Source organism: Balearica regulorum, chromosome 14 (genome assembly GCF_011004875.1).
Source record: "Balearica regulorum gibbericeps isolate bBalReg1 chromosome 14, bBalReg1.pri, whole genome shotgun sequence".
Taxonomy (NCBI): domain Eukaryota; kingdom Metazoa; phylum Chordata; class Aves; order Gruiformes; family Gruidae; genus Balearica; species Balearica regulorum.
In genome coordinates, this window is record NC_046197.1 from 3,615,068 (window position 1) to 3,641,921 (window position 26,854).

The 26,854-nt window shown below is 44.2% G+C and overlaps 1 protein-coding gene across 7 annotated transcripts in view; it reads right to left on the minus strand.

Annotated features, from left to right (window-relative positions):
• Positions 1-2,495: 2,495 nt before the first annotated feature.
• Positions 2,496-26,854, minus strand: part of GABRP (gamma-aminobutyric acid type A receptor subunit pi) — a 31,001-nt gene continuing 6,642 nt past the window's right edge. For 2 of the 7 annotated variants that reach the window (XM_075766436.1, XM_075766435.1), the window contains exons 2-10: positions 17,335-17,424; positions 15,619-15,731; positions 13,444-13,511; positions 11,268-11,485; positions 10,309-10,391; positions 7,757-7,894; positions 6,290-6,442; positions 5,560-5,753; positions 2,496-4,615 (exon numbers count right to left, since the gene is read on the minus strand). In XM_075766436.1, coding sequence (XP_075622551.1) covers positions 4,301-4,615; positions 5,560-5,753; positions 6,290-6,442; positions 7,757-7,894; positions 10,309-10,391; positions 11,268-11,485; positions 13,444-13,511; positions 15,619-15,731; positions 17,335-17,390 — 1,338 coding nt within the window. In that variant the 5' untranslated portion in view covers positions 17,391-17,424 and the 3' untranslated portion in view covers positions 2,496-4,300. Of the gene's footprint in view, positions 4,616-5,559; positions 5,754-6,289; positions 6,443-7,756; positions 7,895-10,308; positions 10,392-11,267; positions 11,486-13,443; positions 15,584-15,618; positions 15,732-17,334; positions 18,802-23,792; positions 25,531-26,854 lie in introns of those variants that run through there. The other 5 variants (XM_075766439.1, XM_075766438.1, XM_010310967.2 and 2 more) reach the window with 5 other exon arrangements.

Sequence of the window (26,854 nt, forward strand, 5' to 3'; positions counted from 1 at the left end):
TACAGACTTAACACTCACCTCAGATTAACAGGAAGCCCATTGCCTGATCCCAAGTGTAACAACAGGCTGTAATTTAGAACAGCTTTTATTCATTAATGAGTAGAAAAGTTATTTTAGTGAGAATTCAGAGAAAACCTATGCCAATTACCAGCACTAAACAGTCTCTCCTTGTAAAGACATGGCTTGCTGGCTGTCGTGACACTAAATACAGTAAGCAAATGAGAGTAGTTTCTGCTACTGATTCAATCAGTAGGATTGAAATGGAATTAACCTTTAAAAAATGGAAACTATTCCTTACAGCAGATGGTAGTGTTTGCATATGCAAATACCTCTTGGAAATGATAATGTAAACCACATGCTCTGAAACAATGGAATTCCTGAGCTGAACCCTTTGTCCTCCTGAAAATGAAAAAATAACACTCTCCAAGCTCAGACTGGTGGCTGTTGCAGCAGGACCAGCTCCTGCTTATGCTGGGGTGAACTGGGCACAAGAAGAGTTAGGGGAAAAACAAGGCGGGGGGGGGGGGGGGCATAGAAGGAAGCAGGTGGATGTTGGGATGCACTAAAAGGTAGTATTTCTCTTACTGCTCGCTGCTACGCTCTTAGGCAGATATGTATTAGCTCTAGAGGAGGGCTGCAAATAGGCTGTGTTAGCCTGTTTCAGTTCTCTATAGTGCAGCTCCTTCATATTTCAAACTGGATAAATTAATCCCCAAAATGCTTTACACTGCAGTGGCTAGACTGCTTTGGTCCCTGTGCTAGCTTGGGCGACTATCTATAGCATATTATGAGGCTTTATATTCCTCTGGGTTGTACCAGATACAAGCATTTGCATCTTTTCAAAGCTCCTCATGTTACCCGCATTGCCTGACTGCTGCTCACTATCCATCGTGGTCTCCTATGCTAACACACATTCACAAGCATTTGTTCACAAAGGCTTAAAGTAAGTGCAAATGTTCTTAAAAAGAGACAAAGATTCCAGAAGCTGCAGTTTTAGGAAGCATGTGTAAGGAAAGGTTACAGCAGACCAGAACATCACTGCAAAGCAGAATCATCTCAAAAACCAAGTCAGTCTTTTCCTCTGTACATTCATGTTCTGCCAAGAACACAAACTGGCACCGTGGTGGAATAGTAAATGTTAGCGGTAACTCTGTCCTGTTGCTTGTCCAGATTCGTGGTGCCAAGTTCCCTCAGGTCTATAGGGCAGGTGTGGTTGCTGCGAGGTGAAACAGCTCCCAGCTCACGAACCATCAGCCTAGAGGCTCTAGTAGGCTGCTACTCAAACCCCTCCCGTTCCCTGTAGAGCCCATGCAAGGCTGAACCCTCAACCAAAACAGAGCTGTGTGCAGTGCTTACCTGTGGTTTTGTCCTCACCTGCAGCTTACATGTTACCTATCAGTCCTTTGTGGGAAAGGCTGATGTTCAGTCGGTGTCTGTCAAGATATCAGGGCTTATCTTTGCACACCAGTAACATGGAAGCTGCTCTGCACTCCAAACCTATCAGGATATGAAAGTCTCAGTTTTAATTCAGCAGTGCTTCTAGCTTGTGTTAGACAACACCTGAAAGAGAGAGGAAAGACTTGAGATTGTGCAGTGTATCATCCTGACCGCTCTGAAGAACGTATCGGGGTTCACAAAGCTCATCTGTCACTGCCCAGCATCACACACAGGACAACAGCAACACCAGTAATAACAGCAGGCTGCTCCAGGACATCAGTGCAGCAACGCTGACTTGCTTTGCTGTAAGATGTATTGGCAAAAATTAATTTTGGTCCCTCTGACATGCCTGATGTACCTGCAGTAGGGTAGAGGCTAGGCAGCTTGCTTACTTTGTGTCTTACCTTCCATATCTGGTCCTTGCTGAGCATCAGTTTGACCATTGAAATGTCCTTAGGACCACTCCGTGTGCTCCCCCCAAGGCAGAGTTAGTATCTTGTGTTACAACAGGGTTGTATAGGGAGACAGTCATGTCTGAGGTGTAGTAAAATGGTGAAGTCCGTCAGTAAGAGAGAAAATTGTATGTAGAAGCAAATAAAGTCCAAAGGAGTCCATACTTTCTAGATTTTAAGAGTTTCTGAAGCAAGATGTTTCCCCTGGCCAAGCCAACAGCTCTTTAAGAATATTTTCATAAAGTATCTGAAAAAACCTTCCTTCCACTACTACTTTCTGTCCCTCCCTTCCTTCCTGCAGTTACCAAAATCAACAACAAATGAAAATAGACAGAGCTGGCACTTATCAAGACAACATGCTTTTCACTAGGCCAGGTCAATAAAAAGTGTTTCGCCGTACAGAGGTATAACTTAGAACAAGTCCTGAGCAACTTGAGAGCAGCAAAGTTGTAATGAAAGCTGCATCTAATGAAAGCAAGCCTTGAGAGTGGCAGTCTACTATAATGTACAAAGAAATTCCTTTTGTTAACATTAATATTTGGCGGCTGGTGTAGAACACATATGGGCATTTTAGTTGGGTTTTAAAGAAAGAAATTGACACAGAAAGAAGGTAATGATTTTTTTAATAGAGGATCTCTCTGGGGCTTTGTGTTCATATCACAAACATTCACTTTATTACATTTTATGGAATGGACTTTAAATGCCAGTATATACAAGCCAACATTTCATTATTGGAGTTTGTGTTTATTCACTTGCCATTGTCAGTCTGTTCCCCTTTGTCTTCTTGTGCTGCTCTTTGTAAAAGCTATGATTTATGAATATGTGGTTTAGATCCTTCACAATATAGTGTAGTGAACTGGTTCGATAAAAAGTTATTAAAGTAAAAAATCAATAGTTTTGTGTGCTTTGCCCACCTTCTATAGGAAACCCCAGTAAGAGACTCTTAAACTAAGCAAACACCGTGCGCGTGATACTGTAATATAAGCTACATGCTGAGAGGCCTTATTCTGCCAAAACTCCTGCTGAATGGTAGCCACTGCAGGCAATTACCATTTTGCCTACATAACTGCAGGATTATGCCCTCAAAGTTATGAAAGTTGCATAAACCAAAAGGGGGACGGGGGGGGATCTGCCATAAAATGTTAATTTTAAAATCAGGAAATAAAGACTTCAGTAGCCTTAAGCTACGTGGTACCAAATGGCATTTGGTTCTCAAACGTAAGTGTGTGTGTGCACCACACATTTAATTTATTTCCAAAACAAAGCTCTGGGTCCTGCTGATTGCAGCATAAACAACTCTGGCAGTTTCCAGAGCCCACTTAGAATCTGAATTTCTACAGAAACATAATACTGTTTCAGCCTAAAATAGAGAGTAAAAGGCTGATTTAGATCATTGTACCTCAGCCCACACATGGTTTTTTCACCCAGCAGCACTGCTGACTTACCACAGCTGCACAGCCACATAAAAGAGGGGATGACAAATTGGCCACTCTTGCATATGGCTGGCAAGAAACAAGAGCTGCTTATAGCAGTGAAAGCTGAAGGAGGCACTCTCCAGGATGAAGAATAATATATTTGCGAGGAAGACGTGGAAGGTGGTAGAATCTGTTCAACTGCAGCACAACAGGAAGAGTAGAAGACATGGGTTACAAACAGTTCTGCTGCCTATATTTTATGTTCCCAAGTCTCTGAAAAAACACAGCTCTACAAATAAAAAGCCCTCTATCTGTCTTGGAGATGGATACCTTCAGCAAGTGAGGATTATCTCAATGAGTCTGACAGGTATTAAAAGCAACGAGGCATACCACTGTGCTGATGCCAGCACCACTGAAATCACTGGTCTGGCACCGCATCGCCCCTGGGACAAGGAAGCACCGTGCACAGGAGCCATTCCTCTCTGCGCATGGCACACTGCTGCCTTCGGGTTCTCTTGAACAGAGGAGCTATTGAGACAGCAATCACAGTCCCTCTGTTACCATTATCTCTGGCAAACAAAGAATAACAGCTATAATGCTACATCCTCTTGGAGATCTAAACTAGAAGGTTCCACCCTGCTTCAGACTACCAAGATGATTTTGCCACCTGTAGTGCTCTGGGGGCCTGCCACAAGCAGTCCTACACACCGGTCTCTGGCCAGGTGAGAGGCTGGGTGCTGGAATGAAACACAGGTGTGAGCACAAGAGCCCAGCATAGCCACTCAGCTGAACAAGCAGTTGTCCAGAGTCAATGTTGCCAGTGCTGAAGCACCAAAGCTTTGCATCTCGCATACCTCACACACTCTTCTGCTCTGTGGCTCAGGAAACACAACAGAGTGTTTTGTCCACGTTGGATTCACTGTGGTTACATATCTAGATGCCTGTTGGCAAGATTCCTCTCCTGCTGAAGTAGGAGAATGAAACGATTCATTTCTACTAAAAATATAAATAGTAAGCCCAATAGAACACATTGACCAGCATGAAAAACAAAGGGAAGAGCAATTTGGAGTAGTGGTCTACGTTGCTGGGGTTCTGAATTGTGAAATAACCAATAATCCTGTGCATTTTGTTTCTCAAGACACATTTGATTTTCTCATGAGTTTTCATGGTCAAGTCACTGCAGTTAACATTATCGCTGGAAATCTCAATGCTTGTAAAGCTGATTTTCCGTTGATAGCCGGTGATGGAGCTGTTGAGGATGTTAGTGATGTTGACACCTTCCACTTCTTTAGTGAGCTCATTTGCAGACCCCTAGGAAACAAAAGCATACAGTTAGTTTTAGGGTTTGTTTTCTCCTGCAGAGGAAAAGTGCTTTAATCAATAAGGAGACCAGAAGGATAAAAACACAGCTTCATATGCATTCATCCCAGTATTCAAACATGCCTTTCAGCTGCTGCCTATTTTTAGGAGTGCCTGAAGTCCCAGGGATGCTTGTGTTTGCACCATGGTATTTCTAGAGGTGTTTTGAGATCTTCGAGGGAGTCTCAGTCTATGTCACTGAGCAACCTGACATCCATCTCTGCACGTCTGTGCCACAGAACTCAGCAGTGAGGTGGGAAACGTCTTTTCCCTCTGATAGAATCTGGACCCTTGATGACCACTGGACTATAAATCATACCTGATTATTTATTTTCTCCCACTAAAGCAGAGCACTGAACAATTCACTGTCTCTCACAATGCCCCCAGAACGCTGTGGGACTGATGTTTGGTACTGTCTTCTGGGAAGGGAGGAAGAAGGGTTCACCTTTCCTCTAGGAGAGGAAATTACCTTCCAGAGCAGTGTCCTAATCAGAGTTATTCCACAGAAGAGTGAAGAGGTGTGTTACACTGGCTCTTCTCTGGCTGCATTTTGAAAGGAGCAGAGGTGCTTCATACTCTCACATAAGCTCAGCTCAGGGTTAGAACTGGTTCTAGTGGTAGGCCAAAGTGCCTTCCTCACTGTGGTCCTACGACTCTAACGTGACTGACAGCTAAAGCTGCTGCTCCTTCGGCTGCTGCGCAGAAGTCTGCATCAGAGACACAGCGGTCTAGTGCTGTTCATGCGTTTGTTGCACACAAAAATTTAGCTTTAGTGACAATTAGGAGAAGCACTTGTTACTGTGTCCGTAGCAGGAAGAGCATTTGTTTTAGTTAATGGAGGACTAATTACTATCAATCCAAGATAACTAGGCTTATTAAAGTAGATCAGGCCTTACCTCTTGAGGTCCTTTAGCCACACACTTTTGTGATGAGCTGTAGTGAGCCACTGCATATTCCACAAGGGCACCAAAGATGAAGCTGAAGCAGATGCCAAGGTAAACATCAATGGCCTTAATGAAGCAGTTGGTTTTCGAAAGGGAACTTCGTGAGCCAATCATCAGAGTTGTCATGGAAAGCACCGTTGTGACTCCTTGGAAAGCAGAAAAGGAAAGACCACCTCTTGTGGACACTTTGGACAAGGCTTGGCCTATCCTCCCACACACGTTGTCACTCTCTATTGCTAGCCAGATAGAGAACATCACTTTGTACCAAATCCAAATCATTCATCAACTGAAACGCTTTTGTAGCACTAGCTTACACAGGCTCTCCCTGCCTTTGACAACTTGGCTCCAATAGGCACTCGGCTCTTATTTTTCTCGCTTTCAGTAAAAAAATCCCCCCTCCTCGCCCTCTCCAAAACACATCACAAGGAATGTGTGCTCTGTCCTCTGCTCTCTGCTGTGAATCTACCGGGAGCCTTGGCCATCCACAGCTCTGCAAGTGGGCAAGCGTGCCAACCACAGCGTATCTTCCACGCTTCATACTGCTAACCCAGCTCTGCCACAAATAAAACCAGACTGTGAGTATGCTGTTTATCACTGAGCAGAGAGCTCAAGACAACTACCCCAGCCCTCAGAGGCTCCCCTGCCTGCTTAAATCTTTTCCTTTCCTCAGCCAATAACTCACCAATGCAGGTTCTTGCAGGCACTGAATCCAATGTGATCCAAAAAGAAACCCAGGACAACATGACGAGCAGAGTGGAGGGCACATAGGTCTCCAAAATGAAGTAAAGGACGTTTCTTCTCAGCTCAAACTCCAGTATCAGTCGTGGGTAACTGCCTGTTCCCAAAAGGAAGAAACACAGTGAACACAAGATTCCCAAGAACCCTTGAACCGAAATTGGGACAGCTCAGCACCAGCCCTTCGGCTGATGTACATCAGCAGAGCTGCACTGAGATCGTGGGAGATGTGTTACTTGCACAAGGTTTTTGCCTCAGAGGCCTTACTTACCTAACATACCCTACGCAAGAGGACACGTACACACAACACTGCAGGACAAGGGACATTGAAAACAATGCATAACTTGCAAAGCAGCCCCTGAACTTAATCCACAGTGGAAACATTTTATACCAGTGTCTTAGCTCGGAGTAGAGAAGGGCTGATACTTTCATCTATTCTCTCATACTCAGCACAGCACATTTTTCCCAATAAGCGCTTTGAAGGGGCATTGCCAAGTTCTGTCTTATCTGATGGCTGAGAAATAAACAAAAGATTTTTCTCTCGATTTCAGCAGGCTTTGGCTCATGTCCCAGAGCATCCCAAGTATCTTATCATCACAGGGAATTAGACCCCCTGTATTCATTAGTAATTTGTGATCTTTGATAAATGTGTCTTTTTCTGATAAAAAAAAAAAAAATCAGTCAATTTTTTAAAACCAATTTTTTCATAATATTAACATAAGGATTCTGGGGCTGGATTGCTAGTATTTGCAGGAGATATTTCTGCTGTGTAAACAATAGATCCTTTTGAAATGCAGAAACAAAACCCATGTTGTTTGCGGGCTGTGTATGCTACAGTAAACAACAAAACTGTTTTTTTTAAAACCTGGTCATTCTAAGGAAGTTTTGCTCCCTTTCGTAGAGTCTGTGATTGGAGAGGAGAGTATTTACACTGATAATGAAAAAGACATTGAATTCTGATGTACAAAGGGATGTTATTCCATCGTAACATGATAGCATTTTAAAATATACTTTGTTTGTACGTTACAAGTTAATTTTACTCCCAGTTACTGAAAACATGGCACTCTGCAGTATTTGTAGTCTGCACACCTGGGAGGAAGGGAGAGAGTTTATTCAGATATGTGTGGAGAAGGAAACAAGTGGAGAATATAAAAAAAACCCTGAAAATTCATCAAGTGACTATAGTGTATTAAAACCCCCCATCTTTCCATGGATTTCCATCTTGCAGAATATCCTGATTGCAGCTAATCGGATTTCACTCACCATCTTTCTATCTCTTTTTGTGAGATTTAAGATTTGCTAAAAACTTCTCTGGTTCAGGCTTGAGTCAAAAGGTACTGGCCCATAGACGGGAAGGGAGGTGGGACGGGAAATACTTGAGAATTTTTCTTGCTTTTCTCTTTCACTGATTTACCTGTTTCCTGCTGTGACTTCGAGACCAGGGTGTAGTAACGTTCCACTGTGTACTGAGAGAGCCGCAACTTTTCTATGCCATGGACAGAGTTATTTCCTCTCAACCACGTGAAGATGACGTCGTTTTCATCATATCCCCCTAAGGAGAACACGAAGACCCATATTAGTGTGGTTTACCCAGTAAAATCATCATAGCTTGAGTTGGAAGGAACCTTTAAAGGTCATCTAGTCCAACCTGCTGGAATGAGCAGGGACACGATCGATGCCTTGTAGGCTAGACAAAAACCCTCTTAACTGTGTCAGACTATGAGCAGATGTTGGCTGTTCTTTCGCTGCTGTATTTTCAGTCTGCTGGTTCAGATTTCAATAGGAACACACTCCACTGAGTGATGCACAACATGCAAGGCTGCTGAGAACCTATTTCAATCATTTACGTGGGGTTTTTCTATTTTAAAATATTTTAACAGTTTAAAAGATAATATGTTTCTGCCATCTGCAGTTTGAATTCATGCAGCAGGATAAAACTACTGCAGTGATTAACTCTCAAACATAGTCTCTTCAGTCACGAGAGAAGAGCAGGAGAAACACAGTGGTTAAAAAAAAGAGTACAGATCCCATTGAGCCCCTTACCAGTTAGCAGAAGCATATTTCGCTGAATCATCTATTCAAGTGCTTAAAAATACCAGAAAAGGCATTTTCAGTTAGTCAAGAGCTTGGAGCTGAGCTTGCTATGCGGTTATGAACCAGGCTCTTCTGACTGTATATGCGCTCTCCAGAAAACTTGCTCATAAAACCAGCTTTTTCTACAAATCATTCCTCCTTTACCTAAAGGCTTTAAGTTACTGAGGACAAATAAATGCATCTGACATTGAGGCAACACTGAGTCCCTGCCTCAAAACTGTGGGACAGATGAGATCAACAATTCAAGCAGATATCAGTAAACTCCATATATGCCGGCTGAGTAATTGCCTCCAGGAATGTAACATGACCTCAGGTTGGACTGAGGGATACCTCAGTCTGAGGGGTAAAGCTTGTACTGAGGCACTAGGCTGCCATTTGCTTCAAAAATTTCACTTAATTTAGGAAACAAGCCCATCAATCTCACTAATTTGATTCTTTTATTAAGTGCCCTTCTTTGAGAAAATGAGTAGGGATGCTTTGATTCTGATAATAACCTGTTCATCCTGGTGGAAGGAATAAAAAGAGCTGCAACTGCATCTTATCTAATTGTGTTTTCTTATTAGACACAAATTACCAGAGCTCGAGTGTGATGAACTCCTAAATTAGTTGTCCAGGATATGAATCCCTGAGTAGAGTCCTAAGCATGTGACTTTTCAAAGTTTCTAAGCAGTTTTATAAATTGTGGTTACTCAGGAAAATTTTATAATAAATGATAGATTGTTGTTAATTCATCTGGCGTATATTTAAATAGCATTATTTCTGGGCACTTATCCTAATGAAATCTCCAGTGGGCAATGTGCATATAATTTCATTGGAATTATACAGCAACTGAGCATGATGTAGGACCCAATCACTTTTACAACTGGCCCAAACAAGCTGTGCTTTAGCAGAAGAGGCCAATTGTTACTATTTCAGGAGCTATTCTTTGTAATAAAGTTAACCATGGTGAAATAATATGATTTTAATGTGAAAATGACATGTGCTTCCACAGGTGCTTCATCCTGCAACCCCAGAAGTTAAAATCTGGTCTTTTCAGTACTGAGATTGTAGATGTTTCTTTCTGTGACATGAAGCAGGAAATGCTTGCTTGCTGCGGAGCTTCACAGATACAGAACAGCAGCACTTCTCCTGTGAGCTCCTTTGTAAAAGCTCTGTAGTGTCCTAAATTTTCCTGCAGTCCTTCCCAGCCAGTTCTGCCATGGATAAGCTTTTAATTTAATTGACAGCAAAACTCACTCATTCCTTTTCTTGAGAATTCCAAGACACAGACTCCTGTTGAGAAGGGTGCCATCGTCTGCATCACTGTAACAGCCCTTACGGAGAAGCACATACCACAAAGCTGGGTTTGCCCTCAGTTGCAGTTCATGAGTTTGAGAGCCACATTCAACTCGTATTCCAGTAAGAACCACCTTTTACACTGTCTCGTTGCAGTGGAGGTTTGGGAGGTGCAACAGGGGGCAGATACCTGAAACTGTGAAAAGTTGTTCTCGCTGTACTCCATCCCATGAACTTTCCCCAGAAGTTCGTTTTGAAGAAGCTGCGTGTGCAAAAGGGACTGAATTTGGGAAACCAGCCATTATTACTTCATCCTTTCTGTGCAAAATTGAACTAGCTACTCTTTAACAAAAATATGATTTATTACCACTTTTTGTATAAATTGCACAGTGACAGGAGTCCTCTAAACTGTGGATTACAACACAGGCGTTTGAAGAATGATAAAGCAAAATTGTTTTCTTTTGAACATTAGTATTTGCAGGAATAAAAGCATACTCCAGAAAGCCACTGTGATGAATCCAAATATTCAAGATGCATAGTTACATATGAATAAATAAATTTTAAAAAATCACTTTTTTTCTAGAATGTTATACTTACAGCTTTCTAGCTGCAGTCTGCACGTTTGTGTGTCCATGGGATATTTTGACAGGTCCATGTTACAAGCCACAGTGGTAGTGATTCTGTAGGAGGAGAAAGAACTCCGAAAGTTGCAATAAAAGCACGTAATGAAATATCTCTGCTTTTCATAGCCAACTAGGCCGCAAGGACTCTGCTCTGCCATTTAGATAATTTTGACCTATGAAATGAATGGACTGATACAATCAGAGAGAACTCTCCTTAAGCAGACAGGCTCTCTGCAGCCACGCTGATGAAAGCATAACTGAAGGAGGAATTTTGCTTTGCTGTAGTGGGAGATTTAGTGTAGATTCACATGTTTTCCAGTGCTACAGTTTGCACATCTTAAGAAGCTGCCCCTTGTCACCTGAGGCATAGTAACTAACTGCACACATACTCTAGATTGCTCTGATGTGGAGGGTAAATGAGTTAGTTTATAGCAGCTTTACTTTGCAGTTAATGTAACTGGGACACAGTTACTGTGAGCTGAGAAGAGGTAACACCGTATGAATTGCTTACGCAAGTACAGTGCACGTTTCTGCAGTCCACGTACAAATACGCTTTTTGCTAAAAAGCGGAAATCATGGCTACATGGCACTGGATAAGCAAATAGTTTCCCACCATCTATTAAACTTTTACTGTTATGATGTCCTCCCTCCATTCCATCCCTGCCTCCAGCTGGCTCAACCGGTCCTGTTAACACCTAAACTCGTAAGCGTTGTGAGCGTTGCTGTGCTCAGGACACACGGCACATATCACCGTGGGGAATCCTGATCCTGGACTGGCATTCCCAGGTGGCCAGAACAGGGGGCAAGAGCATGGTCACAGTTGGCGTGTTGACCCCAAACTCATTACCCATGACAGATGGTATCTGTTGCTGTCCTGCATAATTCTGGAAATCTATTCTGAACCATCATCATCAAAGCCAAAGGCTGATCTACCTTAAGGCATACAAGATAGTGCCGTTAGAGAACAATCTTATGAGGCGGTTCCCCACAGTGACATCGTGCAGGAAGGACCTTTTTGACTCCACAATGTAGGTGTCTGGTACCCAGAGCAATTCCACTAGACGAGCATCTAACGTAAAGCTCTTGTTGCCGTGAAAGACCAACCGAGGGTCTGTCCAGCGCTGCCGCAAATATATAGTAGCTGTGTAATCCTGGGAAAGAGAGGAAAACCTGTGAGGATGCACGTGCAGAACACCTGCAGAGCACAGCTGTGGCTACGCCATGTGCGACAGGAGGCAGAACACACATTTGTTCAACCTATGAAAGCCAACCTTCAAAGGCATGCAGTAAATCTGATAGATTTTCATCATAGTTTTATTTATGGTATTATATTTCTCATGTACTTACCTTCTAAGGTATAGAGTTGAAGGACTAAAAATATATACTCATAGAATTTTTTTTTTAATTAGCTATTATTGTAATTGATATTTTTGTGTCCATTTTGCAGGTAAGAAAACAGATGGAAGTGCACACTTGAGGCCACTCAGCAAGTCACTGACATTAAAAATCAGTCGTTGTCTAGAGTTGGAAAATTACACACGTACTATAAACATGATCATGAAAGAGACATCAGCACTTTGGAGAAAAAAGGTAAGCAAACCCATCATTATTTCACCAAGGACTTAAAAAAACCCAAACAAATGAAAAAAAACTTGTAGCATCTTTTTTAATAGGAGTTCTGAATCTGAGGACACTAAGATTAACGTGAGTTTAGCCTGCCAAAACCCACTTGCAGTGCCCCATCATAAAATAATAATCAGTACTCAGCTCTAAAGATAATTCTTTACTGAGCCTTCTGGACAGACACAGGGCACTGTTGTACTATTTCACTTCCTCATCCATGAAGTAACTGCAACCACTAATGCCTTTTGTTTTCAAAACATCTCTGTCACAGACACATCGATACTGGTGATTCTAACAGCGTGAAGTCACTATGTTTTACCACAGAGACGCTGCCTATCTGTGCAGGATGAAGCAGTTCTGTTTCATTTGATTTGCAATTTATAAAATGCTTTAAGAGAAAAAGTGTAAGAAAATACTAGGTATCAACAGTTAGCATTTGCAACTTTTAAAATTTTACTCTCAGCCTGTGACAGGAAAAAACATGTCAATGCACTGTTACAGCTTTCAATACACTGAGTTACACAGTAACAAAAGTGAAGAACGCTGGTTGATTTCCAGCTTTGATCGAGGCACAGAGTAAGCCTCTGCAATGTTTTCTATGTGGTCAGAGCAATTTAGATGGATCATCAAGAAGAAAAACTCCAGAACAGGCTATTTTACAAGGCCCTTTAAGTTCAAAGTCTGTGAATAATTGATTTTGTTGGTTCTGCCCCTTCCCCAAAATGAATAGCTTTATCAAAGTTACAATACTGTATTTAGTGAACTTGTTTAATTTGTTGGGGGAGACAAAAAGTAAGTAAGTGCTGTCCTTGCAAATGCTGAAATTAAGTGTTGAAATTGTTCCTGACTGAACTTCAGACTGAACTGAAACTATTTGCTGAATTTACCCAAGTTGCCCATAGTTTGGGTCAACCTGAAACAGGAGTTTTCAGCAGTGTTTGAAATCCAGCTGTTATCAGAAGTGCAGGGAACCAGTGGTGGGAAGATGTTGTCTGTATATTTGAAAATTGTTATTATTTGGGGGAGAGGGGGATGACCAGTCCTTTGAGCCTCAGACCGTGTTGCAGCTCAAAACCTCACTTCTCCTTGTGAAGAAACCCCGTCTCTGTCTTCATTCAGCGCCAGCACGACCAACAGAGACCACCCCTGCCGCAGCTACACAGAGGGAAGGTAAGGGAGAGAGAACGCCACACAGGATTGATTTTTTCCATTTCAAAGGGCCCTGATTTCCAGGAGGTGCTGAGGTTTTGGGCAGTAAGACCTTTGGAGCCATCTGTTTACTTACAAGCCCACAGTACTACGGCACCTCCATAGTCTGCGGTGATAAATGAGCCCTGTTCTCATCACAGCTCTGAAAGTGGTCAACAGAGAAAAGCAAAGCAGCTTGAATATAACAGTTTCTGTGCTGAACATACAGGAATATATGACACGTCTCTCAGGCAGATCCTACTCTTATCTCTTATAAAATAAAAATTCTTTCACTTACCATGTCACTCTCAGATATACTAGAAATACTTGCAATGTCCAGACTCATTGCAATTTGAACAGGCTCTCCTGTGGAGGGAAAAGAAAAGCTTAAGCAGAGAGAAGGGACAGGTGAAAGGCACAATAAAACCACTCGGGATGCTGTGTGGCGTGGGCTCTGCTCACAGCATCCCACGCACACAACGCTGTCCCTAAAACCACAGAAGCCCAAAGGGGTGGACAGTTTCAGAGCATCGTGATCCATAATAAAGTTGTCACTGTTTGGGAGCTGGAGGTCTGTATCTGGTGATGGTAGCAGAGAGCAAATACCCATCGGCACTAGCTCTGAGGATGAGCAGTTTATACAGGCAGCGTTTCAGTGGCATTTGCCGACAGGCAGCCAGGGCTAGTTCATCTCTTGTTACCCAGTCCACAGCACCCACACAGCGGCAAGAACGGTAAACTTTGTACAAAGTAGTTCTCACACGCAGCTCCCCGAGGACTCTCCACAAGCAGGTAGCCATTGGCAGCCCTGTTTTTCAGAGAGGAAAAACTAAGAGGCAGAGAAATTCAGTCATTCCTGAGACTATGCACTGGGTTACAAACCAGAAGTGCAACAGCCTTTGCCTCTTTTTATTTATTATATTACTGTTCTGTTTACAAGCAAATTTTCAGCTTTCAAGCCCTGAATCTTGGTAGTCCCCCATTTTCTACCACTACCGCCTCAAATCCACCGCGAGAGGGCAGCCCCTTCCCAGGGAATGTCAGCGCTGGGGCCGGAGAGGGCTCACCACCTCCTGCGGCCGAGGGGACAGCTGGCTCGGCAGAGGGTCATTGCTACGCCAGCAGAAAGACGCAGGCTTTCCCTTAGGCTGCGCCTGGTTGTCTGAGCCCCAGTATGAATTTAGGGCTCTGAGTAGGGCTTGGCACTTTTCAAGAGAGCCTAGGTGACAACACAGCAACGCCCTTCCTCCTGAGACTTGCTGAAACTCCTTTTCATCATCTAAATGCCGTTTAGGCAAGTCCAAGAGACACAGTTTCTAAATCTCCTTCCAGGTGCTTTTGCCTTTTTTGTTTTAAACTGTTCCAAATTCCAAAATATATTTCATTTGCAAAAGATGCGTATTTTTTAAAGTAGCTGTCATTCACATCCTCCATCTTTGTTTTTAGGTATTTAGACACCTGAAACCCACTCAAATTAATGACCAGAGGGTAGATCTGCAAGGACCCAGGGCCTCTGGAGAAGATCAAACCAGAGTCCTGACCATTTGTGTTTAACATTTGTGGGTCTGGTGGCGTAGGCTGGTGTAGATGCAGTTAATCTCCATTACGTAATTCAGAAGCATCTGTTCAGTGATGTGACAGGATCTAGAGGAGCTTTTCTATTCCTGCAAGAGATTGGACATTCAAGGCCTAACAAGCTGGTATATTCTGTATTGTCCCAGAAATTTGTCACTATGGTCAGAAAAAGCAAGAAGCTCAAAGCTGCCAGTAGCAGAAGGTCAGTCTGCAGGCGCTACAAAGGGAAACATCCATGTCCTGGTGAAAGCTGATGGGAATTTTTCTGTTGAGCACAGTTTCATTAATTTCTGGCAGAAAAGCAGTTTTCATAGCTGTTTTTTAAACTTTCATCGATATTTTTCGTTACAGTACTCACCTGGAAGGTGGGAGACCTGAACACCCAAATTGGACTATGGCCTCAGGTAAGTTCCTAAATACCTGACTGTCCTTCAGGTGCTCCCTACTCCTCCCTCAAGTTTCATGAGGGTTTAAAGCAGGTTTAGTTTGTGTCTCAGTGCAAAGTGAAAGCCTGTGTCAAAAGTCAGTATTTCCAGCAAGGAGAATGGCTTCATTCTGTATAGCCACAATCTACTATATAGATATACATGAACAAAAATAAAGCAGAAAATCACAAGGGTCAGAGTCTAAACAAAAGCACGTACAATTAGAGCAGAATTTAGTTACTCTGTCAAGTCTTTCATAGAGGTATCGAAGTTTATGAATTCCCTGTTCTTAACCCCGTAGGTGGACATGTTCTCATGCCCCACACGTGCATGCACAGTCTACTCAAGACAACAGTGGCTGCACAGAAAGGAGGGCAGTCTTGCATCCTAAAGAAAGCTTAAAGCTTGCTCTCCCCGCCCCACAAGGCTTACAGACCGTTCTGCGAACGGTCAAATGCACAGAGCCAACATACCACCAAAGTAGGGCCTGAGGTATTTGTTGTATCCCATGGTGAGGTTCTCAAAGCCAGGCAGGGATGTCGTGTCACTGCCGCGCAGGTCGGATATATGACCCAGGGAGCACCTCCTGGGGACACAAATCATACTGTTACGTGTGGCCGGGTATGCTGGGCACATCCAGTGTGCAGCTGCAGCTGTGCTTCCAGCTTGTGCCCAAACTGTGTAAAATGCTTATTAAAAATAAGTACATCACTGAAATCACAAGCACTTCCTCATGTTGCTTATCTTGGCTGAATAATTTGCACCTTGAAGAGGTGTAGCTGATAGCTACAAGTTTGCACGCACAGCAGCTTAAGGATGTTCTTAAAACATCCCAGACAAGTCAAGCAAGGCCTATGGATCACAAGTCTTAGTAATAACCCGCAGTCTCCCCATTCCCACTCCTCCTCATACAGTCTTTATAAGGAACATGCATTTCTTTTTTCCTCCTGCTTTATGACAGCCTGAGACAAATCTTACTGACCAACAGCTCCTCCTCCTTCATCACTAGTTCCCTAAAGAGGCTTTCATCCTCATACATTAGTGTCAGGCGGCATCCCTACAGCTACCGTCAGGAGTAAAACCTCAGAGTACACCAGAAGGGGAAAGGTAAAGCAGTGAGCACTCCCTCAGCTGCTCCTCATCAGACTTGTGCTTCAGACCCATCACCACTTTGTTGCCCTTCTCTGGACACGCTCCGGCACCTCAATGTCCTTCTTGTGGTGAGGGTCCCAAAACTGAACGGAGTACTTGAGGTGCAGCCTCACCAGTGCCGAGTACAGGGGCACGATCACTGCCATGGTCCTGCTGGCCACACTATTTCTGATACAAGCCAGGATGCTGTTGGCCTTCTTGGCCACCTGGGCATACAGCTGGCTCACATTCAGCTGGCTGTTGACCAACAGCCCCAGGTCCTTTTCCACCAGGGAGCTTTCCAGCCTGTAGCGTTGCCTGGGGTTGTTGTGACCCGAGTCCAGGACCCAGCACTGAGCCTTGTTAAACTTCATACAGTTGCCTCGGCCCATCGATCCAGGCTGTCCAGATCCCTCTGTAGAGCCTTCCTGCCCTCCAGCAGATCAACACTCCCACCCAACATGGTGGTGTCTGCGAACTGGCTGAGGGAGCACTTGATCCCCTCATCCAGTTCACTGATAAGGAGGTAGAAGGCAGTGCCTCTGTCTCCCCCCCGAGTCCCAGGACCACTGGTCTGTGCAGTGAGAAACTTAGCAATGTAGTTACTCAAAGCTCTGATGATTTTTTTTTTCTTCTGTTCCCTTTAAAGCTGAGTTAATAGTCCTTAGAGCTTTGCTGCAGGTTTTAGACCAAAAAGGTCCTTACAGCAGAACTGAACCAGTTAGTACACAGCATAAACATAAAACATTCCAGAAGCTTAGGACTTGTAGTTCCAGGGATGTTATTAACACAGCTAGGAGTCCTGGTGGGAGGGGGCATTTCCAGTGAAAACTGCAAACTGTTCTGGTCCTGAACAGGAGATAAGGGATCGTGCTGTTAACGTACACATCGTGTTGCAGGGACCTATGGAGGTTGCTCTCTTCTATGCCACATCCCTCACCGCACCCAGCTTTCTTTGGATGGGCTGGATAATTGGAAGGATAGTTTCTTTTCACCCATATTATTTATATGAAACATAATTCAGACATTCCCTGTACAACAAAACAAACTCCACTTACCTTTGGGTTGGAAGGAGAAGACACAGACTGAGGAAGCAAAAATATCTGCAGAACATCTCTGGAGATTATTTCTGTATTTGCTCTGTTTATCTATGAAGCAGAAAAAAAAGACAAAGTTTTGTGGTTTAAGAAAAACTATTTTAAGGGAAAGGGACAGGGAAAAGAAGTCCTGCAGAGTCAGAACCACACACTGTGTGATGTTTAACATTCCCAACACATAGCGGCTCCTACCCTTTTTTCTAGCTTCTGTCATTTTTCAGCACCGTGCTATCTTAACACTTTCCACATAGAAGACACTAGTGATAACTCAGGTCCTGAAGTCCTTGACAGGGTCACCAAATTTTAGCTGCCACTTTGGTTTAGACACGGCTTTCCTTCCTTCAGCATGGGATGTTGAAAATGGCACCATGGGAAGGGATTTATTAAACAGAAACATGTTTAGGCCGTTCCTGAAGGCAGTCAGACTCTGAAGCCAAGTGAGACCCTGTCCACCCACATATGACAGATTCAGCATCTTTTAGTCCAGGGCTCCGCTAATCAGCTACGCAGAAGTGCAGTAGCTCTGCGCTCCATTAGCTTGTACCTGGGACAATCCCATGCTATTAATAGTAATGTTGGCAAATCACTCAGCATACAGAACAGGATGAAATCATTCCACTTCAAATGGGTTTCGTTGACTTTTCTGGGAGTGGAACCAAATCTTGGCTTCTAGCCCGAGACTCCCACGGGCTCGTGCTGGCCTTGGAGCAGGCGCCACGAAGGGCAACTCTTACCTGCGCTCTGCTCCACTCTGCGTTTTTGCTCCCTGCCTGAAAGCTGCATCAATTGCACACCTTTTCCCGAGCATACGGATGGTGCTCTGCCACACACCTAACACGTACTGCCACAGAAAGGTGCTGCAGGATGGGCTGGTGGGTACAACACTGCTGCAGCTGCCAAGGGGCGGTTGTTACTCAGTCATTGTTAGTTTGACTTGGAAACACAATACTGCTCGACCTGCTCCGCTACACTATTTGAAGCGTACCCCGTGTGTCAGAGTTTTCCTGCAGATACTGGCAAGGCAACGTCATTCCTGGATAGATATGAGTCTTCCTTTTCATTATACTGTTACCAACTGGGAATGACTACACAAGTCTTTAAGCCCCCGTCCCCTTGGCACCAGCGAGAGCAAGATCCCAGCTTCAGATTCGGTGCCTTTCTCATCACGTACAGCCGTTAGGGCTTCAACTGCAAACCTGGCCATTCCATAGCAACCCAAATATCAGGACTTTTCTGCTTGGGTTACATTCATAGAATCACAGAATGGTTTGGGTTGGAAGGGACCTTAAAGCCCATCTAGTTCCAACCCCCTGCCATGGGCAGGGACACCCTCCACTAGCCCAGGTTGCCCAAAGCCCCATCCAACCTGGTCTTAAACACTTCCAGGGATGGGGCATCCACAGCCTCTCTGGGCAACCTGTGCCAGTGCCTCACCACTCTAACAGTAAGAATTTCTTTCTAACATCTAATCTTAACAGGTCATCTAATCTAATCCATCTAAATTGACCCTCCTTCAGCTTAAACCCATTACCCCTCATCCTGTCACTGCAGCCCAGAGGACGCTCTGCCTTCTTGGCTAGTTGTACAGCTCTGGTGCTGTGCCATGGGACTGTAAGGCTCCAGGCAAGGAGAACATCTTTGCCCATACAGGGCCGGTAAAACCACCTCAACATTCAAGCACCACAAATGCAGGACATCCTACTGGAGAAAGGCTGTTTTTCAAAGTAAAACATGCTCTAATATCTGTCCAGCATCTCAATTCCTAACGAGGCTTTGCACTTCTAGCCCTTTCTCTGAACATGGTGTTCAGCTGTTACCAGAGGTTATCAAGCGCTCCTCGCTATATGTGATCATGCAGGGCTACAGAGAGAATCATTTACCCACTCACAGCAATGTTAGACCACAATTTAGATAGGACAAAAAAGGATTAGTGGAGGTAGTTTAAGAATAACTTCTAGGAAGGAAGGATAATTCTACAAATTAGCATTTAGTTAAAGTATGAAAATTCAGGAACTTCAGCTGAGGAACCCCTCATGAGCATCTGTTTGACATGGGGCTGTGGTTGCTAGCAGTTTTGTGCATCACTAAATTCCTAAACAGTTTTATTCTATCTGATCCTAGTTACTAAGACCTTATTTTGAAAAAAAAAGCAAGCCAAGTGCCGTTTATTTTGATGACTGACTAATGGATGGAGACCTCTTATGTAGGAAAAAGCCTTCCTGGGACCCTGTTGTGTCTTCAGTTAACGTAAGAGAAGTGTGCACTGCAGGCGTGCTACTGCTATCTAGCGAACACAGTTGAAACAAACCAACTCAGATAAATTTATAGCTGCTGCTGCCACAGACTTGAGTGAACTACAGAGTTTCAATTTCTCTGTGAACCTGCTAATTCTTTGCAAAACAGGGAAAATCTTGTTTTCCTCCTTCAGACGATGGCTGTGAAGATAATAAATACATCAAAGACTGCTAGGCAGTGAAAGGGGGATCTGTAAGTACCTATGAGAGCGAGAAACTAGGCATAGCAAGAAAAAGGGGGCACCAGTGCCCGGAGCTGAGCATAACCAAAGCTTTGTTTTACTATTCAATGTATCAGTGTTAATACAATTGCAATTTTACATTTATAGTGCAGGAGCTTTCATCAGAGGTTACCAACTTCATTATTAAACTATCCTGGGAAGAAATTATTATAAGATTGTGTATTCTTTGTCCAGTACAGGATTTCGGTTTACTCTTACAGAAAAAAACCCAAACCCAACAACCCAACCTTTAAACACTGTTTAATCTGTGGAATTAGGCAGTGCAAGCACGGCACAGGCAACACCAAAACAGCAGTAGTCATGAAGGCAGTAATAGTACGACTGGTGGAGAGATTGCTTCCAATGCCAAAGTTACATAAAAATCATTCATTATGTAGACTCAGAGATAATGAAAACCTTGAGAATAAAATAGCTTGCTCACCCAGCTCTGTTCTCCCTACTGGCTGTGAAAACTATACAAAGATGCAAGTATTAGAGTAAAATAGATCCAGCTAGAGCCCTCTGTGGAAGCCTGTGTCTGCTTCCAGATAATTTCATGAAATGTTGTTTCTTTACACCGAGCAACAACAGCAGCATGCATCTCCACTACGGCCCAGTCTACGCTTCCTTAATTCTGCTTTATTCCTCTGTCTTTGAAGGGGTGGTAAGAGTGAAAACACAAAGGAGAGAAAATCACCGGCAGCTTCAATAATCCTGTGTATAGGGAACGGGGTGCAAGGTAAGAGATGTACGCTGTGATGAACGGTCAGGGAAGCCAGCAGGACCCACTGCAGTCCTGTGTTACCTCCCGTTTCACATCTGCACTGCCTGTGTCTCACTGCACAGAGCCGATTACCATATTCTCTGCCGGCTCTTGACATCCCAATGCCAGGCAGTACGAGCAATTCCGAGAATGTAAAAAGCCACCCAGAGGACCAAACCCACTTGACCAGTTTACTAAGCTTAAGGTAATAATTCACAAGGTCAAGTTTTACTAGAACCAAATTGCTATGACTGCAGAACACGCTACGCAGGCACGCGTGACTCTCACAATAAAACCTGGCTAGGGAAGATAGAGAAAAGAAAAGAAAACAAATGCTGAAATAAAAGCAGATTGCATTTAATTTGCCCGTTTAAGTGTTGCCTCTATTTATTACACAAACTTAAGATTTTCATGATGAACTCAGGCATAATTTGTCTGTTCTATTTCCCTTGCACTGTAAGGGAAAGCTCTGCAGGGAACACCATGGGCTGCTTGTCCTGCGGGCAGGGGTGGTTCACAAGCGGTCCAAGAGCAGCCTGCATCCCACACGCCTGGTCCTCACCCAGGCCCCACACCACCTGGGACACCCTCACACCTGAAACCTCAGCCTGCCTGCACCCAGCACAAGTGAGACTGTATCTGAAAATCTTAGGCAACCATTTTCACTGGGGTGTTTTCCTCTGATTCCCAGGAGAACGTCTAACAGACCTTGTCACGTGAGGACGCTCACTTTCACCTCAGACTGGGAAAGACGAGGATCATTTGGCTTTGCCGTGGCTTAGCTCTGCTGGAGGACCAGCGCAGCCCTGGCAGCTCTTTCACCACCCTTCCTCTGCCCAGGTGTGTTGCTCATTCATGGTCAACACGACCAGCACACAGAATAGCACTACAAGAGAGAGGGGGGACAGAGTCAGAGACCCCCCCTTTCGCTCCCTGTATTCCCTCCTGCAGAGCAGCTTGCCAGCAGAAAGCATCACTACACCATTGCCAGGAGCTTCCAGGTTCACAACCTCGTGGCTGCACCATTCTGTGCAGAGCTTTCTTTGGCCACTGACATGAACGCAATAGTTGCCAAATGCAATTACAAAAAGATGAGAAAGGCAAAAAGCATCACACCCCCTGGGATCAGACTTCGCTGGCTTTGCCAAAATGTCACTTCAAGGTCAACATATTTGTTTATCTAGAAGAGGTTTTGAGTGATTTAAGACAGATACAATCTGTCTTCCCTTTTTAAATGTTTCTTTTTTCCCTGCCCAGCCTGAACTGTGAGCAGTTGTCTGATCTTGAAAGACAACTGCTTTGGGCATGTGCGTAGGCAGGGGATTTTGTAACGGAAGGTTCATGGCATGACAGCTGCCTGGAAAGAGTTGGGTGTTCTGATGATTTATGGTAAGAGCTGTTCAAATTTTAACTTACTAACCAAAGAAATCAATAAGGCTTTCATTTTCAGCTGATCTAAAATGATTTGCCTCTCAATTTTCTCATCTTTAAAGCTTGTTCTTCCCAGAAAGAAAAAAAAAATTGCTATCTTTTTTAATTTTTGAATGTTGAAAATCTATTTTGGCAGGCCAGGAGAAAATCTGAAGCAACTGCAAGGAAGAGAATGGAGTTAACAACAGAGAAACATTTTTGTACAACAGTTTTATGCAAGCCAGTCTTACTGAAAACCATACTTATTTATTTGACACTAAAATCAGTTTATACAGAACGAATCTCATTATTACAGAACTAAAGAGCCAGTGGGATCCTGTCACATGTTAACAGATAGGGCAGCTCACTCCTCGCCTGGTCAGGACAAAAAGGGACACGAGAGGCTGATGGAGATAAAGGGAGTGAGAGAACCTGGAAGCAGCGCCTGTACCAGCAGGTGGGCAATACCAAAATTAATTCTTTCTAATCTTTTAGCTTCAAAAAAAATCTCTTTTCTTGCTTATATTTTCTGGCTAAAACAAGAAATTGAGAAAAGACTTCAAGTGTGTTAAATTAGAGAAGGTAAAACAAAGCACATAACTTTGGGTTGAAAGGAATGTCTCATATTGACTTACGTCTTTCACATTTCAAAACCTCAGAAAGTTTCTGTTTTGGTTGGAACTGAACCTTTTTCTGTCCTGCTGGTTTCCCTGTTTGAGAAAATGTGAATTCAACCAGGTAGTTTAACAACTCGACCAAGTCTAGAAGGTCGTTGTTGGCCCAGTTTTTGCCTGGAAGAGCAGGAGGTGCTGGCTGTGGTGGGGTGTGTGACACGCAGCTGACTACTCAGCGACAGGCACCAACTGCTTTACTCTGCTTTTCAGGGTTGTGTTTTTTTTTGTTGGTTGGGGTTTTTTTTCAGTTGCCTTGAGTGGTTATCTGGAATCATGGACAGCTGAACAGGTGACCATATGGTGCTTGAAGAAATCCTTCAAGAATTTCTGTGAACTCTGCTCTTGGTGAAAAATAAATTCTTTCCATCCACATCACTGTCATTACATCACATGAAAAATTACCTCTCCATTCCAGAAACAGCAGGCACTGCTGAGGTGACCCTTGCTCGAGGCAACCCTCGCTGTGTCTCAGCACACGGCTGTCCCTCAGCGCAGTGTACAGACCAGCCCCCACGTCTCCCACGGCGGGTGACGCAGCAGCACCCTGCACCCACAGGTCCAGAGCAAGTCCCAGGCTGCACGGGACAAGCCAACACCAGGTAACTTAAAATACAGAGCCTGCTCCTCACTTCGTATGTGCTGGTACCATGAGTGGCACATACGTTTCTATACGTAGACTTGATACAGAGTAGTACTCTTAGTATGAGAGAGAGAGGAACCAGGCCTATTATTTATACAACACCCCATAAACTGCAGGCCTAATTCCTGGGCTATTCCAACGAGAGTCAGAGGCAACTCCAAGATACAAGAAGGGTTTACATAGAATTAGATTCAGTCCTTATGTAAGAGCATTAAAGCCATGTCTGAGTAAGGCATTTATGTTTTTAAGATGTAAACACTCATCCTCGAAGCTGCTTCTGGGAAGTGGCAGCTTATGCTTGCATCTGCCCACCCAGCATGGTACACAGGTCTGCCTGCAGCTGGCGGGACCGAGTTCTCTACATACATACAGAAGTCTTAAATTATATCAAAATGAAGGTTTCTGAGATTTACTTACGTGAAATAAATTCTTCCTCCAACATGTCAAGTTTGGCTTCTGTTTGGTCAATTAATTTACTCTGAGCAAATACAACGTACATACCATTTACAAACAACGACAGTTTGAGACAGAAACGTGGCACGCTTCAGGCAGCTCTTTCTCCTGCACCAGATACCTTAACTCTAGCTCTCATCTAAACTTGCCTGTAATTGTCAATCTCCTGCGGCTGCAGATCCGTGAGCTCACAGCTGTCTGCTCAGTTACATTGGGCAATCACTTCAGGTTTCATTCACTGGCAGACCTGCCCCTCACTGCCGGCAGGGATCCAGGGCTGGGTGCAGAAAGTTCATCTTCCCTCCCCTAGCAGGCAGACTGCTCACAAGCCCGGCAGTGTCGCTTTCTATGATTTTGCTCTCTACTTGCCAGCCCTGTAATTGTAACCCTATATATATGGTCCCTCCCACCTCAGCAGTTCTGCTCGCTAAAGTCTCCTCCATTGTGTCTGTGCAGGTATTTTATGAGACGTAATTATTCTTGTTCCTATCAGCTGAGACAAGCATGCACAAGATTAACTCCCTCACAGGATGCAAAATGGTGCACCCCGAGTATCTTCCGAGTACCTGTACATGTAAAGAGGAGTCTAATGACTGCAGGTACTTGTTAACATTAACAGTAAATAAAGCAAAGGTGGTTACTGAGGAGCTTTACTGAGTGCTCTGCTCAGAGGCCCTGGGTGTGCTAGAGGAGGGAATAGGAAATAAGAGGTAATTAGTATGGAAAGATTCTCATGTGAGCAGAATTTGGAAAGAATGAGAGCGTGTCATTTAGACAGAAAGGAATTGGAGGGACACAAAGATAAAATAAAGGAACACAGAGAAAATACATCAGACTTTTTAGGTTTGATTATTCTCGGATTGTATCAGACCAAGGGTGTGGGTGATACGCCAAAAGGCTGCAGCAGAAAAACAGCCACAAAGTTCATGGTGAACATTTTTTCTTCCAAGCCTCCAGGTAACAGTAAAAGAAGAAACCTGTAGATGCGCTGGGTGATTTTGGATTGCTTTCCTTGGTCGTCTTTGATGGCCATGACAAATGACGCTGTGCTGGCTAGTCTCCATTGCGGTTTTCTGTGCCATCTCCTGAGGTGTGCGTGGCAGGCAGACCGTAGGGCTGTTAAGTGATGAATGTGATTTAGTCGAGCAGTTGCTACGTGCCCTGGCCCACCCCTCCAGGAGGAAAAGCAGGAGGGACTCGGTGACCGCTCGGAGGAGGAAAGGCGTGATGGACAGAAGTGCTTTATTTTGTCTTCACCCTCGCTGAGCACCTGCCTCCTTGGAGCAGATAGGTGTCGTGGTGTGCTAACCCCAGCAGCACCTTGCCGGGGGGGGAGTAAGGATGAACAGAGCTGCCTCAATTACTCGTTCATTGAGGGCTTGACAACACACTGACAAATGAGCATGTAAGAAAAAAAATACACGATGGGGCCCCAAGGAGCACAGTTCAGACGTAATCATTCATCTTACACATACATTAGTCTGAATTTCTGTAGGGCGGTGAAACACTCCTCACCGCAGTAAGTTTTAGGGGAAAACCAGCCACACGTAATGTCTTGAATGCCTGCACAGCCCACTTTTCCCCAACACATTTATTTTGCTTTTGCAGGCAGCACAGTCAAAGCTACACTGCAGCTGCATGTCCTTCCACACCAGCATTTGTTTTTCCTCAAGAGATACTCAATATCCAGAATAAAGCCATGCATATGGATAGACAAAAGTGCCAGCATTTGACTCGGAGCAGAATTTATCTTTCAGTAGATAAATGCTTTTACCTATTGCATTAAGAGTGATAATTTATACATGAATAAATAAAACCTTAAAGCCAGTGAACACACCCACAACAGGCCACTGCAGCTTAGTATGAACAACTCCGCTTTCTTTAGAACGCTTTGAAAGCTGTCACAACGCTTTGGCATGGCAGGATTACGTGGCTGCCATGACTGGCAGGCCGGTCCCCATGTGCCTGTTAACTGTGTAACCTTGCAGCCACAAAGAGCTTATTACATGGAAAAAGCCACCTCTGAACAATAACTGGAAGCAGACGTGGTACTGAAAAAGCATGACTGACTTGCCCACAGTAGCTGCCACTAAGAAAACTGCATTTAAACGCCGTGCCCGCAGGCTGTTTGCCTTTGGCTTGCTCCACGAAGCAAAGGAGATGTGTGCCAGGGTGCCAGGAGCAGAGCTGTGGCCTGACACACAGCCACATTCAGATGCTGTAAATTTTTCTCAAGTCCTTGCATTTAATGCTTCCCACCAACTAGGTGCCTCTGTGAGTTAGAAGAAAACGTACAAGCTAGTCTACCCAAAATACCAGACACGAGGTGACAGACTTTGCAGACAACTCTGTATCCCTTCAGGTTTGGCCGCAGCTCTGCACCACTTGCTCATGTTGTCCCCCTTCCCAGGCCACTGCATTGGGTACCCTCAGCCTGGGCTGGGAGGGTTTGAACACGCTCCATCAAATTCTGCCCGTCCTCAGTGGTCCTGTCATCCCTTCCCTGAGACAGGCTTTACCTAAGGGTATTTAATCTGGATTTGTTGTTGTGTTACCTTCTTTTTAAAGACTGTTCAGCACCATGTAATGTAGTGCAACATGCCTTTTAATATAGCAGTAAAACAAAGGGGTTTTTATTTGGACATTTCTTGGTTTTTTTAAACGACTCAAGAAATAGCGTAAGTGTGCCCTGTTTCTAAGAACAGAGAAATTAAGGTACTCAGAAGTTACTCGTCTCAATAACAGTCAGACTACCTGCCAAGATGAACAAGCCTCCTGCAGAACCTGTTCCAACACCTCCTCACTCAGCTCAGTACCCAGATTCACGTCTCTTCAGGAAATCCTGACTGGCAGCAAGGCTGCCTGCCGTACACACAAAGGCATCGCGGGCTTTCCCCATGCTGCCCTGCGAGCCTGGGGTTGTGGGAGCAGCAGCCACCCTGCAGATTTGCACTGCGTTTTTTCCTCCTCGTTTCATTTGTACCCATTTACCCAGACCCTGAACCCCCTCCCAGGAGCGTGGCGAT